Here is a 14,181-nt window from a genome sequence, read left to right as displayed (position 1 = left end):
CCCCGAATCACCCTAGTCTCCTCTGGTTTATGGCCCAGGTTGAAATGCCTTTGATTCAGCTGCAATTTTTACTCCAGAGAAATAACAATGCAGTACCTACAAATACATTTCCAGGAGAACAGGGGCTTTTTGATTTTGATACTGTAATTGACAGGCTACTGTATCAGGTTAGGAGTTAAAGTCCAGAAGACTGAGTTAGAATCTTGACTATCGTGTATTAGGCTGTATCTTTGGGCAAGTCATTTTTTTGTAAGTCTCAGTTTGAGCCTTCAGCTAGAAAAGAATATGATAATATTACTTACCTCATAGGATTAAAATGTAGAGGATTTAGCTAAGTGTTTGCCTCAGAACACACACTCAGTAATTATAAGTTGTAATTATCTTGTAACTTTCACTGGATTCATTGGAAAAAAACAGAAAATTTGCAAACCACTTTTTTCTGAGTTTGGCTTGTATGCTCAGGGGCTGATTCTGATCATTTATTAGTAGATTACTGTAATATCCAACCTTAGTAATGACTGAGAAGTCTTTAAACAACTGTGAATTCCCAGAAATTGTTTGCAAAATTTTATGGAAATTGTCCATGAGAGAATACTTATAAATCTCATCTGAGTCTTAAAGAGATTCCTGTTCTGCAAATGGTTAAGGGTCAGTGTCTTAAACATCCCCCATTCCAGCATATTTGGGAGATTGTGAATGAGACAGTGATGTTCAGATCTGTTAAACTTTCCCACTAGAATAGAGCTGAGCCATCTGAGCTATTTCTTCATTGTCTGGTTTCTGGAACTGACTTAGGTACATGTCATGAAAACTATTTCAATGGATGGAGCTGCAGTCAACAAAGGCTATGAACAAATCCCAAGCTGATGTCAGTGCTCCAGGGATGCACACAGGTATAATAAATCCATGGGACAATGTTAGAGCCCAGCCTTGACCTGAGCCTGAAGCTTGAGCTCATTCATTGACCTTCCCTAAGAAGTTCTGGAGAAGGAAATGGCAACCCATTCCAGTATTCTCGCCTGGGAAGTCCCATGGACAGAAGAGCCTGGCAGGCTACAGTCCATGGGGTCACAAATGACATGACTTAACAACTAAACACCAAACACCAAGATGCCTTACAATGAATGTGAAGTTCTCTTTGGCCCTGAGAAAATGCTTACATTTCTGCCAAGTAGAAAGCAATATATAAAAGTCTTATCTTGGCCAACAGCTTGCATGGAGCAGTACTCATCAACTCACTAGAACAGAGAAAGTATCCAGCTTTCCTCTTGGCTGCCTGACTTGGAACTGCTGTCACGTAGAAGTTCAGCTTGTGAGATAGTAACAGCTGCATCAGGGAGAAACTCCAGCTCGCATCAGGCATATGAAACAAGCTAGACCAAGACGGCTGGTACCATGTGTGGGCACATGGCGTGTGAGTCATGGAGGGACTCACGGGACCTTCTCTTGGCAGGATCAGCTGCAAACAGTGTAAACACAGCCTCTCCAGGCATACCTGTCAAGCAAAAGCTGTGGCTGGAAAAATAGCAGGGGTTTTACAGTGGCCAACCCAAGGACCCTGACTGTCCTAATGCAGGGCAGATTGAAGACTCAGCCCTGCTATAAGTCAGAATGTCACTTCAGTGACATTATCCCTCATGGATTAAAAGTCTCCTGTGAAGAGTCACTTCAGAATTTAGAGTTTTAGATAGATGTGAAAGATGGTAAGTTCTAGGTACTTAATGACTTCCCTAGAGGCTGGCCTATAATTATGAGTGAGTTCGTATTTCTCAGGCTCCTCTCTAAGTGAAAGGTAAAATTTTAGAGGAAAAGGCCATTTAGTCCTCAAGATGGGAGAAAGTGTTCCAGTGGAGGATTCTAAAATAAAATATGACTTGTAACTTGCTGTACCTACAACAAACAATAGAATAATACCTCAGTCCTGTTTCTGGATTACCAGAAATGGAATTCTTCCTGTTTCAGAATAATTCTGTGACCCAAGAAGAGATCAGAATACATGGAATAAGAGGGCAAGTATGTACAGAGAAACCATGAACTGGCTTTTCATTATCCGACTATACTGTGAGGCTCCTGCCTCTAAGTGTGGGTCTCAAAAGTGTGGTGATGGTTCCAAGAGCATGTTTTAGACATCGGCATTCACGCTTTTTCCTTGCCACAGGAACTGGGGCTTCCTCTCTCTGTCTTTACTCACTTTGTGATATCAGAACTAAGCAAACATGTCCGGAAGCATAGATAACCACAAAGGAGAGAAACAGGCTTCACAGGATCAAGAGACAGAGCGATCAGGCTCTGGTGTCTAGAGAAGAATGGTAACAATACCTTCCTGGAGAGTCTCCATTCTCATCAAATAGGATCATGTCTCCAGAAACCCCAGTAAAATTGGTTTTCATCAGAGAGTCCAAAAGTTTCCGTCCATCAATTGGCTTCATGGCGTCACAGAGGCCCGCATAGCCTGGACAGAGGGACATCTGCATGTTGTGGAGCCCATAGGCCATGGAATAGATTGCGTTGATCACAAATCCCATTTTGGAGTCTTGCACATGATGTGTTCTCAGAGTCAGAGAACCTGTGGGAAAAAAATTAGGGATTAAATTTGAGATTTAATTCTATGATAGCTCTTTATGAATTCTGAATAATTTGACAATGCATTAGAACAGTTTATAACAATTACAACCAGAGGAAATACCAAGAACAGGTGCCAAAATAGTATTCCTAATAATATTAGTATTCCTAATTGTCTTCTATGTTCATGTTTTTCCCCATGAGGACCTGAATCCCCTCCAGTACCAAGATTCACTTCCTCTATTACCAAATTCTGGGGATGGATGGAGTATAGCCCTCCATCAAATTCCACAAAATTTATCTTAAAGACAGATTAATCTACCAAGTACTTAGCTGTGATAATATACTTCCTTGGTTTAGATATCCTCAACAAATTTCCAGTTTCTCCAATTAATCTCCAACAAATCTCTAATTAAGTCTTAGCTGAGCAAAGTAGATACCCTATTGCCTTGCCTCAACTTACCTAGTTGGATTTATCACCTACTACTTCCAACCTTAGAGTATATGTGCTCCATAAATTGACCTATTTGGAAATTCTGAAATACAATATTTAAGCCCCATTAATTCATCCGTTAATTAAATATTTACTGGAGTCTGAGTATACATAAAGCTCTGTGTATGGTGATCTAAGGAAAATATAAAAATGAATTGGAGATGGATTCTGCACTTAAGAGGAGACTTGTTCAGTAATAGAGATAAATTATGTAACACTGAAAGGCAGAAGGTGATAAATCTATAACAGATGTGGAGTTAAAATCTACTGAGGTCCAAAGAGGGGGAAATCCCTTTCAGTGAAGGGCCCTTGGGAACATTTCATTAAAGAACTAACATTTGGGATGAATTACTAGTTAAACAAATATGGAATGAGTGCCTGTTAGTTCTGACTGCTCAGAACTTGCTGAAACTGGGGAACATAATATAGAATAAAATAGACATGATTACTGTTTTTGTTTACTCAGAGTCTAGAGGGCAGATAAGCATCTTAGCAGGACTGAATAGGGAGGAGCGCTAGACCAAAAAACTCACTGATGCTGAGCATTGTGGCTGAGTATCTGATGGATGAAGAGTGGAGGACAGCATGTTTGAAGGTTCCCAGATGAGATCAAACACACTATGTTTGGGAACCTTTAAAAAGGTTGGAACGTTTGGAATGTAGGGTAGGAGGTAGGAGAGTGAGGAGAAATGAAATAGTAGACGAAAGCAGGATTGCTTAAGGCAGGTTAAGAGCCGTAGGACCTTTTGTTGTGTTTAAAATAGGAGGAAACATGATCAGATTTCTAATTTAGAAAGATCAATCTGACTACATTGGAGAAACATTTAAAGGGGTACAGGCATGGAGTCATACCCATTAAGTGGTAATGCAGTGTTTCCAGGGACAGGTGAAAATGCCCTTGCTGAGGGCAGAGGTCGTGATTAAGGACAGAAGTATCTAGGAGATGGAGTCTACTACCAGGCCTGGTGACTGAGGAATGGAGAGGAGTGAAACACGTGGGAAGAACATGGGTATAGCATGAAAGTAACGGATGAGGTGAAGACAGAACATTCCATATGGGGAGAAGTTTTCATTTAAGAGAGATATATAGGAACTCTCCAAAGATGACATGGCTTTTTATGACTTTCAAACGGTACTGGCATAGAGGCTCCTAGGGAAGCCAGCATGGTTCATCCTGACATAAGTGTAAGATGGTTAATCTTGTTTCCATCTCAGGACAAGACACTCGCCCTAGGCTACTTTCCAACCAAATCTTACAGTTTCCTTTTCTACACACTTTGACATTTGGCCTCATACCACTGGAAATGCAATTGTTCTAGGTGCTAAGTCAATACTTGGAAGTCACTTTTGACTTTTTTTCTTTCCTTCATTCACTGTCTACTTCTATTTGGTCTATCTTCAAAATATATCCAGAATTAGATTATCTGATGCAAATCTACTTTTGTCAGGTTCAAGATATATATCCTGTCTGGATTACAGCAGTAGTCTTTTAATTAGATTCTTTCTTTCTACTTTAAACTATTCTATACCCACTCCAGTAAATTTTTAATGCAATAACTATAAAAATATTCTTAAAATAAGAGTCAGATTATGATACTCCTCTGATCAGACTTTCTAGTGGCTCCATTATTACTGAAAGAAAAAGCCAATGTCCAAGCCATGACTTTCAAAGACAAACAGGATTTTGGCTCATGGTGTTCCACACCTTATCCTTCTGACTCCTAATACTCTTTATTTAAATTATTCCTCCCTGAATATTCAGCAAGGAAAGGCAACTAATTATATACAATTAAGATGTTAAAAGACAAATGTTAAAATAATCTGTACTTGTTAATACAATATGGAGTTGAGGGATACACAAAATTTAAAAATGTAAAATATGACATCAAAACCCTAAAATGGTGGGAGCTGGTGGTGGTAAAAGTATAAGCTTATTAGAATGCATTTGAACTTATGAGATCACTAACTTAAAATAGTCATCTATAAATATAGATTGTTACATAGGAACCTCATGGTACACAAAACAGAAACCTATCTAATAGATACACACCAAAAAGAGAAAGGATTCTGAACATAACATGGCAGTTATGAAATCAGAAGAGAGAAAGGAAAAAGGAACAAAAAGAACTATGGAACAGCCCGCAAACAATTAACTAAAAGGCAGTGAGCTAATTGCTGTTGTGGTTTAGCTGCTAAGTTGTATCAGACTCTTTTGTAACCCTATGGACTGTAGCCCACCTGGCTCATCTGTCCATTGGATTTACCAGGCAGGAATACTGGAAGGGGTTGCCATTTCCTTCTCTGGGGTATCTTCCTGACCCAGGGATCAAACCCATGTCTCCTGCATTGGCAGGCAGATTCTTTACCACTGAACCACCAGGGAAACCCAATAAGTGAATACTTATCAATAATTCTTTAAATGTAAAGGGACTTTAGTCCATATATGTTCCAATCAAAATACATAGAATGAGTGGATAGGAATACAAGACCCATGTATATATTGTCTATAAGAGACTCACTTCAGATATAAAGACACATAGAGTGAAAGTGAGGGGATGGAAAAAGATAATCCATGCAAATGGAAATGAAAAGAAACTGAGGTAGCAATACTGGAATCAGACAAAATGGACTTTAAAACATAGACTGTAACAATAGACAAAGAAGGACATTACTTAATGGTAAAGGGATCAATCCAAGATGAAGATATAACTGCTGTAAATATATATGTACTCAAAAGCATCTCAATATATAAAGCAAATAACTGAGAAACATAAAAGGAGAAATTGACAGTAATTCAATAGTAGGAGAATGCTTTAAGACTTCACTTAAATCAATGGACAGATTATCTGGACAGAAAGTCAGTAATTATTGCCCTTAGATGATATATTAGACCAGATGGATTTAATAGCTACCCATGGAACATTCCATCCAAAAGCAACATTCTTTTCAAGTGCACAGGGAACATTACTTAGGATAGAACACATACTAGGCCAGAAAGCAAGCCTTAATAAATTTAATAGTTATTAGATAAATAAAATTCTGACCATAACAGTATGAGACCAGAAATTGACTACAAGAAAAAACTACAAAAGATACAAACAGCTGGAGTCTAAAGAATACGAAAATAAACAACCATCAATGAATAAGTCAAACAGGAAATTGCACTTAGAAATAAGTGAAAAATGGAAAAACAATTATTCAACTCTAAGGAACACAGCAAAAGCTGTTCTAAGAGGAAAGTTGATGGTGATAGAGGCCTGCAGCAGGAAACAAGAAAAGGCCAAGTTAACAACCTAAATTTACACCTGAAGTAACTAGAGGAAAAGGTCAAACAAAACCCAGAATTAGTAGAAGATCTATAAGATCAGAATGAAGATAAATTAGAGACTAAGAAAAATAGGAAAGGTTAATGAAATTAAGAGGTTTAAAAAAATAAAATTGATAAAACTGTATCCAGATTAATTAAGGGAAAAAAAGAGAAGTGGCCTGAATAAAAAAATGTGAATGAGTATAAGTTACAGTTAACACCACAGAAATAGAAATGATCACAGGAGATTACTACGAATAATTATATGGCAATAAAGTGGACAGACTAGAAGAAATGGATAAATTTCTAGAAATGAACAATCTCCTACGGCTCAATAAAGATGAAAGAGAAAATATGAACAGACCAATCACTGGTAATGAAACTGAATCAGTCACTAAATAAAAAACTCTTAAGCAACAAAAGTCTAGGACAAAATGGCTTCACATGTGAATTCTATAAATCATTTAAAAGAAGAGTTAAAACCTAGCCTTCTCAAACTATTTCAAAAAGTTTAAGAGACAGGAACACTTCTGAACTAATTCTTTGAGGCTAGTTTCATCCTGATACCAAAGCTAAAGACACAACATACACAGAAAAGAACATTACAGACCAATATCAGTAATAAACATAGATGCAAAAATCCCCAATAAAATACTAGAATGTAGAATTCAAAAGTACATTAAATCAATTGTATAGCAAGATCAAGTGGGATTTATCCTAGGGATGCAAGGATGTTTCAGTATTCAGAAAACAATCAATGTGACAACACCACATTAACAAATTGAAGCAATATGATTTTATCTATAGATGCAAAAAAATACTTACGACAAAATTCAACATCCATTAAAAGTGGTGTAGAGGAAATGTACCTCAACATAAGGGTCCTATTGGATAAATCCATAGTCAACCTCCATTGACCATTTTATCTACTACCGTGGGCAAGAATCCCTTAGAAGAAATGGAGTAGCCCTCATAGTCAACAAAAGAGCCCAAAATGCAGTACTTGGATGCAATCTCAAATATGACAGAAGGATCTCTGTTCATTTCCAAGGAAAACCATTCAATATCACAGTAATCCAAGTCTTTCCCCCAGCCAGCAGTGCTGAAGAAGCTGAAGTTGAATGCTTCTATGAAGACCGACAAGACCTTCTAGAATTAACACCCCAAAATATGTCTTTTTCATTACAGGGGACTGGAATGCAAAAGTAGGAAGTCAAGAGATACCTGAAATAAAGGCAAATTTGGCCTTGGGAGTACAAAATGAGGCAGGACAAAGGCTAACAAGAGTTTTGCCAAGAGAATGCACTGGTCATAGCAAACACCCTCTTCCAACAACACAAGAGAAGACTCTACACATGGACATCACCAGATGGTCAACACTGAAATCAGATTGATTATATCCTTTGCAGCCCAAGATGGAGAAGGTCTATACAGTTGGCAAAAAACAAGACTGGGAGCTGACTGTGGCTCAGATCATGAACTCCTTATTGCCAAATTCAGACTTAAACTGAAGAAAGTAGGGAAAAACACTAGACAGTTCAGGTATGACCTAAATCAAATCCCTTACAATTATACAGTGGAAGTGGCAAATAAATTCAAGGGATTAGATCTGATAAAGTACCTGAAGAACTATGGACGAAGGTTCGTGACATTGTAGAGGAGGCAGTGATAGAGACCATCCCCAAGAAAAAGAAATGCAGAAAGGCAATGTCTGAGGAGGCCTTAAAAATAGCTGAAAAAAGAAGAGAAGTGAAAGGCAAAGGAGAAAAGGAAAGATATACCCATTTGAATTCAGAATTCCAAAGAATAGCATGGAGAGATAAGAAAGCCTTACTCAGTGATCAGTGTAAAGAAATAGAGGAAAACAACAGAAAGGGAAAAAAAAGAGATCTCTTCAAGAAAATTAGAGATACCGAGGGAATATTTCATACAAAAATGGGCTTGATAAAGGACAGAAATGGTCTGGACCTAACAGAAGCAGACGATATAAAGAAGAGGTAGCAAGAATACACAGAAGAACTGTACAAAAAAGAGATCTTCACGACCCAGATAATCATGATGGTGTGCTCACTCACCTAGAGCCAGACATCCTGGAATGTGAAGTCAAGTGGGCCTTAGAAAGCATCACTATGAACAAAGCTAGTGGAGGTGATGGAATTCCAGTTGAGCTATTTCAAATCCTAAAAGATGATGCTGTGAAAGTGCTGCACTCAATATGCCAGCAAATGTGGAAAACTCAGCAGTGGCCACAGGACTGGAAAAGGTCAGTTTTCCTTCCAATCCCAAAGAAAGGCAATGCCAAAAAATCCTCAAACTACTGCACAATTGGACTCCTCTCACACGCTAGTAAAGTAATTAATGCTCAAAATTCTCCAAGCCAGCCTTCAGCAATACATGAACCGTGAACTTCCAGATGTTCAAGCTGGTTTTAGAAAAGGCAGAGGAACCAGAGATCAAATTGCCAACATCAGTTGGATCATCGAAAAACCAAGAGAGTTCCAAAAAAAAATCTACTTCTGCTTTATTGACTATGCCAAAGCCTTTGAGTGTGTGCATCACAACAAACTGTGGAAAATTCTTCAAGAGATGGAAATACCAGACCTATCACCTTACCTGCCTCCTGAGAAATCTGTATGCATGTCAAAAAGCAACAGTTAGAACTGGACATGGAACAACAGACTGCTTCCAAATCAGGAAAGGAGTACGTAAAGGCTGTATATTGTCACCCTGCTTATTTAACTTATATGCAAAATACATCAGGCGAAATGCTGGGCTGGATGAAGCACAAGCTGGAATCAAGATTGCTTGGAGAAATATCAAGAACCTCAGATATGCAGATGACACCACCCTTATGGCAGAAAGCAAAGAAGAGCTCAAAAGCCTCTTGATGAAAGTGAAAGAGGAGAGTGAAAAAGTTGGCTTAAAACTCGACATTCAAAAAACTAAGATCATGGCATCTGGTCCTATCACTTCTTGGTAAATAGATGGGGAAACAATGGAGACAATCAGAAACTTTTTGCAGGGGTGGACGGGGGCTCCAAAATCACTGCAGATGGTCACTGCAGCCATGGAATTAAAAGACGTTTGCTCCTTAGAAGAAAAGCTATGGTCAACCTAGACAGCATATTAAAAAGTAGAGAGATTACTTTGCCAGCAAAGGTACATCTAGTCAAAGCTATGGTTTTTCCAGTAGTCATATATGGATGTGAGAGTTGGACTATAAAGAAAGCTGAGTGGCAAAGACTTAATGCTTTTGAACTGTGGTGTTGAAGACTCTTGAGAGTCCTTGGACTGCAAGGAGATCCAACCAGTCCATCCTAAAGGAAATCAGTCCTGGATATTCATTGGAAAGACTGATGCTGAAGCTGAAACTCCAATACTTTGGCCACCTGATTCGAAGAACTGACTCATTGGAAAAGACCCTGATGCTAGTAAAGATTGAAGGAGGGAGGAGAAGGGGACGAGAGAGGATGAGATGGTTGGATGGCATCACTGACTCGATGGACATGAGTTTGTGTAAGCTCTGGGAGTTGGTGATGGACTTGGAAGCCTGGTGTGCAGCAGTCCATGGGGTTGCAAAGAGTTGGACACAACTGAGCGACTGAACTGATAGTCAACCTCATACTCATCAGTGAAAAACAAAGTATTTCATCTAAGATCCAGAAAAAACAAGGATGCCCACTCTTTCTACTTTTATTCAACATCATATTGGAAATCATAGCTGTTAACAGTCAGATAAGAAAAAGAAAAGTAATGCCAAAGAGGAAAGTGAATGTGAAAGTCACTCGGTCGTGTCCTACTCTTTGTGACCCCATGGACTATACGGTCTGTGGCATTCTCCAAGTCAGAATACTGGATTGGGTAGCCTTTCCCTTCTCCAGGGGATCTTCCCAACCCAGGAACTGAACCATCTCCCTCACTGCAGGTGGATTCTTTACCAGCTGAGTCACAAAGTGGGAAAGAAGTAAAACTGTCACTGTTTGCAGATGACATGATACTATATATAGAAAGCCCTAAAGACTCCATCAAAGAAACTATTAGAAGTATTAAAAGTATTCATTAAATTTGCAGGATACAAGTTTTCTGGAATCTGTTGTGTTTCTATATACTAACAACAAATGATTAGAAATAGAAATTAAGAAAGCAATCCCATTTATAATCACATTGGAAAGAATAAAACAGTAGGAGTAAATCTAACCAAAATAGTAAATATTTGTACTCAGATAACTGTAAGGTATTGATGAAACAAATTGAAGATGACACAGAGAAATGGAAAGATCCACCTTCCTCATGAATTGGAAGAGTTATCATTGTTAAAATGACCGTACTCCTGAAGGAAATGTACAGCTTCAATGTAATCTCTATCAAAGTTCCAATGGTATTTTTCACAACTGGAAAAAATAATCCTGGAGTTTCTGTGGAACCACAGAAGATCCCAAATAGCTAAGGCAATCTCAAGAAAGAACAAAGCTGGAAGAACTCCCTGAGTTCAAATAATAATACAAAGCTACAGTAATCAAAACAGTATGGCACTGGCACAAAAAAAGACACACGGATCAATGGTACAGAATAGAGAGCTTAGAAATAAACCTACTCTTATATCGGCAATAATCTATGAAAGCAGAGTAAAGGATGTAAAAAATATTTTCTTCAATAAATGGTGTTGGGAAAACGGGACAGCTACTTTCAAAAATTTTAACTGGATCACTTTTGTACTCCATATGCAAACATAAAATAAAAATGGATGAAAGACTTTAATATTAGACCTAAAAATATAAAACCCCTAGAAAACACAAGCAGTATACTCTTTGATAGCCTTAGCAACACTTTTTATATCTGTTGCCTCAGACAAGAGAAGCAAAAGCAAAACTAAAGAAATGGTACTATATCAAACTAAAAAGCTCTTGTGTAGAAAAGGAGAACAGTAACAAAATGAAAAGGCAGTCTATTGAATGGGGGAAGATATTCGTGAGCAATGTATCTGATGAGAAGCTAATATCCAAAATATATAAAGAATTGGTGTAACTCAAAATCAGGGAAACAATCAAGTTGGAAAGTGGTCTGAGAACCTCAATGGACATTCTTCCAAAGAATACATGTGGAGTTCCAACAGATGCATGAAAAAATAATCAACATCACTAATCATCAGGGAAATGCAAATGAGTTACTACCTCATGCCTGTCAGAATGACTGGCATCAAGGAGTATGAACTGGTGGCAAGGCTGTGGAGAAAGGGAGCTCTTGAGAATTGGTGGGGTCATAAACTGGTGCAGTCACTATGGAAAAACAGTGTGGGGGGCCCTTAAAAAAATAAGTCATGCTTTCAGCAGGTTTACGTCTGGGTGTTCAGTCGAGGAAAACAAAACACTAACATGAAAAGATATATGCACCCCACTGTTCATTACAGCATTGCTTATAATAACCAAGACGAGGAAGCAAGCCAAATTCCATAGATAGATAAATGGATAGAGAAGATGTGGCGTGCGCACGCGCGCGCACACACACACACACACACACGCGCGCGCACACACAGGATGGAATATTATGCAGCCATGAAAAAGAAAGCTTGCCATTTGTGACAACATAGATGGATGTAGAGGGCATCACACTAAGTGAAATAAGTTAGAAAGACAAATGCCAAATGATCTCACTTACATGTGTTATCTAAAACACAAATAAGCAAAACAGAACAAAAATAGGCTCATACAGGGTGGTTGCCCAAGGGCGGGGTGGTGGTGGGGTGTCGGGTGGAATAGGTGGAGGAGATTAAGAGGTATAAACCTCTAGTTCTAAAATAAACAGATCATGAGGATATAATATACAGTATGAGGGATGTGGTCAAAAATATTGTATTAACTTTGTATGAGAGTAGATGGTCACTGGACTTATTGTGGTGACCATTTTCCAGTAAATGATTTACAGAAATGTTGAATCACTGTGTGGTACACCTGAAACTAACATCATATTGTGTATCAACTCTATTTTAGTAAAAATAGTTAAATCACTCAATCAGTCAGTCCTCTGCAGCTGCACCATCCTCCTCCCTGATCCTCAAGCATTCCAGGCATGCTCATGCCTCTGGGCCCTTGAATTGGGTTGGCCAAAAAGTTCATTTGGATTATTAGTGTTTTGGGAAAACCTGGACAAACGTTTTGGTCAACCCAATACTGGCTGTATTTATCTGCCTCAGAGATGTGCAGAGCTATTCCCTCCCCAGTTCAGGTCTTTCCTCATATCATCTCCTCTGTGAGATTTCTCTGATACCCTGTCTAAATCTCATCTCTGTTCCACTAAATCTCATCTCTGTTCCACTACCCTCTGCCCCCCACCACACACACACACACACACTCCCTCCCTCCCTCCCTCCTTATCTCCTTTCTCAACATTATTTTTCTCCTTACCACTTCTTAGAACAGTTCCCAGAACAATTCCTGGCACATAGTAGGCCCTTGATAAATATTTGTTTAATGAATTAACCAACTTGGACTATCCCTTCTGTTTTCTTTTCCTCAACCCTACTAACACTAATCAATGTTTCAAGACTCCAAGAGCACTTCTTTCCTAAAGCCACCACGGTTTCAGGTACTAAAATTAATCTTGCTCTTCTGGTCTCCCTGTCATTTTCTCTATACAAGCATACCTTGTTTTATTCCTCTTTGTAGATATCATGTTTTTCATAAGTTGAAAGACCGTCACAACCCTGTGCTGAGCGAGTCTATGGACACTATTTTTCCCAACAGTATTTGCTCACTTCATGTCTCTGTGTCACATTTGGTGATTCTAATTTCACACTTTTTCATTATTATCATACTTGTTATGGTGATCACTGCGGATGGTGACTGCAGCCATGAAATTAAAAGACGCTTACTCCTTGGAAGGAAAGTTATGACCAACCTAGACAGCATATTAAAAAGCAGAGACATTACTTTGTCCACAAAGGTCTGTCTAGTCAAGGCTATGGTTTTTCCAGTGGTCATGTATGGATGTGAGAGTTGGACTGTGAAGAAGGCTGAGCACCAAAGAACTGATGCTTTTGAACTGTGGTGTTGGAAAAGACTCTTGAGAATCCCTTAGACTGCAAGGAGATCCAACCAGTCCATCCTGAAGGAAATCAGTCCTGAATATTCATTGGAAGGACTGATGTTGAAGCCGAAACTCCAATATTTTGGCCACCTGTTGCGAAGAGCTGACTCATTTGAAAAGATCCTGATTGGGACAGATTGAAGGCGGGAGGAGGAGGGGAGGACAGAGAATGAGATGTTTGGATGGCATCACCAATGCAATGGACATGAGTTTGGGTAAACTCCAGGAGTTTGTGATGGCCAGGGAGGCCTGGCGTGCTGTGGTTCATGGGGTCACAAAGAGTCAGACACGACTGAGCGACTGAACTGAACTGAACTGATGGTGATCTGTGATCAGTGTTCTTTGCTGCTATTGCTCTGACTTACTGAAAGTACAGATGATGGTTACTGTGTTTTAGCAGCACAGGATTTTTGAATGAAGGTATGTGCATCTTTTTTCCAGACGTAATGCTATTGTACCATGTATGTCTGTACTGTAGGCAACAGTACAGTATCTAAACATAATTGTTATATACACTTGGAAACCTACAAGCTTGTGAGACTTGCTTTACTGTAGCATTCACTTTATTGTGATAGTCTGGAACCAAATTTGCAGCGTCTGCTTGGTCACCCTATACCTTTGTCAGGTACCCTTCCCACTATGTATTAGAAATGTGGGCATACTTAGGGGGAGGAGGATTTGAAACATCCAGTTCCCAAGTTAGTCCAGCTCCCTTCCTCCATGTAACTCCCTAAAT

At 39.0% G+C, this 14,181-nt stretch overlaps 1 protein-coding gene across 2 annotated transcripts in view; it reads right to left on the bottom strand.

Annotated features, from left to right (window-relative positions):
- GRM5 (glutamate metabotropic receptor 5) overlaps positions 1 to 14,181 on the bottom strand; it is a 644,237-nt gene that overhangs the window by 113,154 nt on the left and 516,902 nt on the right. For both annotated transcript variants that reach the window (XM_042237642.2, XM_060404226.1), the window contains exon 5: positions 2,320 to 2,566. In XM_042237642.2, coding sequence (XP_042093576.1) covers positions 2,320 to 2,566 — 247 coding nt within the window. The remainder of the gene's footprint in view (positions 1 to 2,319; positions 2,567 to 14,181) is intronic.

Source organism: Ovis aries, chromosome 21, assembly GCF_016772045.2.
Source record: "Ovis aries strain OAR_USU_Benz2616 breed Rambouillet chromosome 21, ARS-UI_Ramb_v3.0, whole genome shotgun sequence".
Lineage (NCBI taxonomy): Eukaryota > Metazoa > Chordata > Mammalia > Artiodactyla > Bovidae > Ovis > Ovis aries.
Note: the sequence above shows the minus strand (reverse complement) of the source record. Positions and strands in the feature narration are given on the sequence as shown.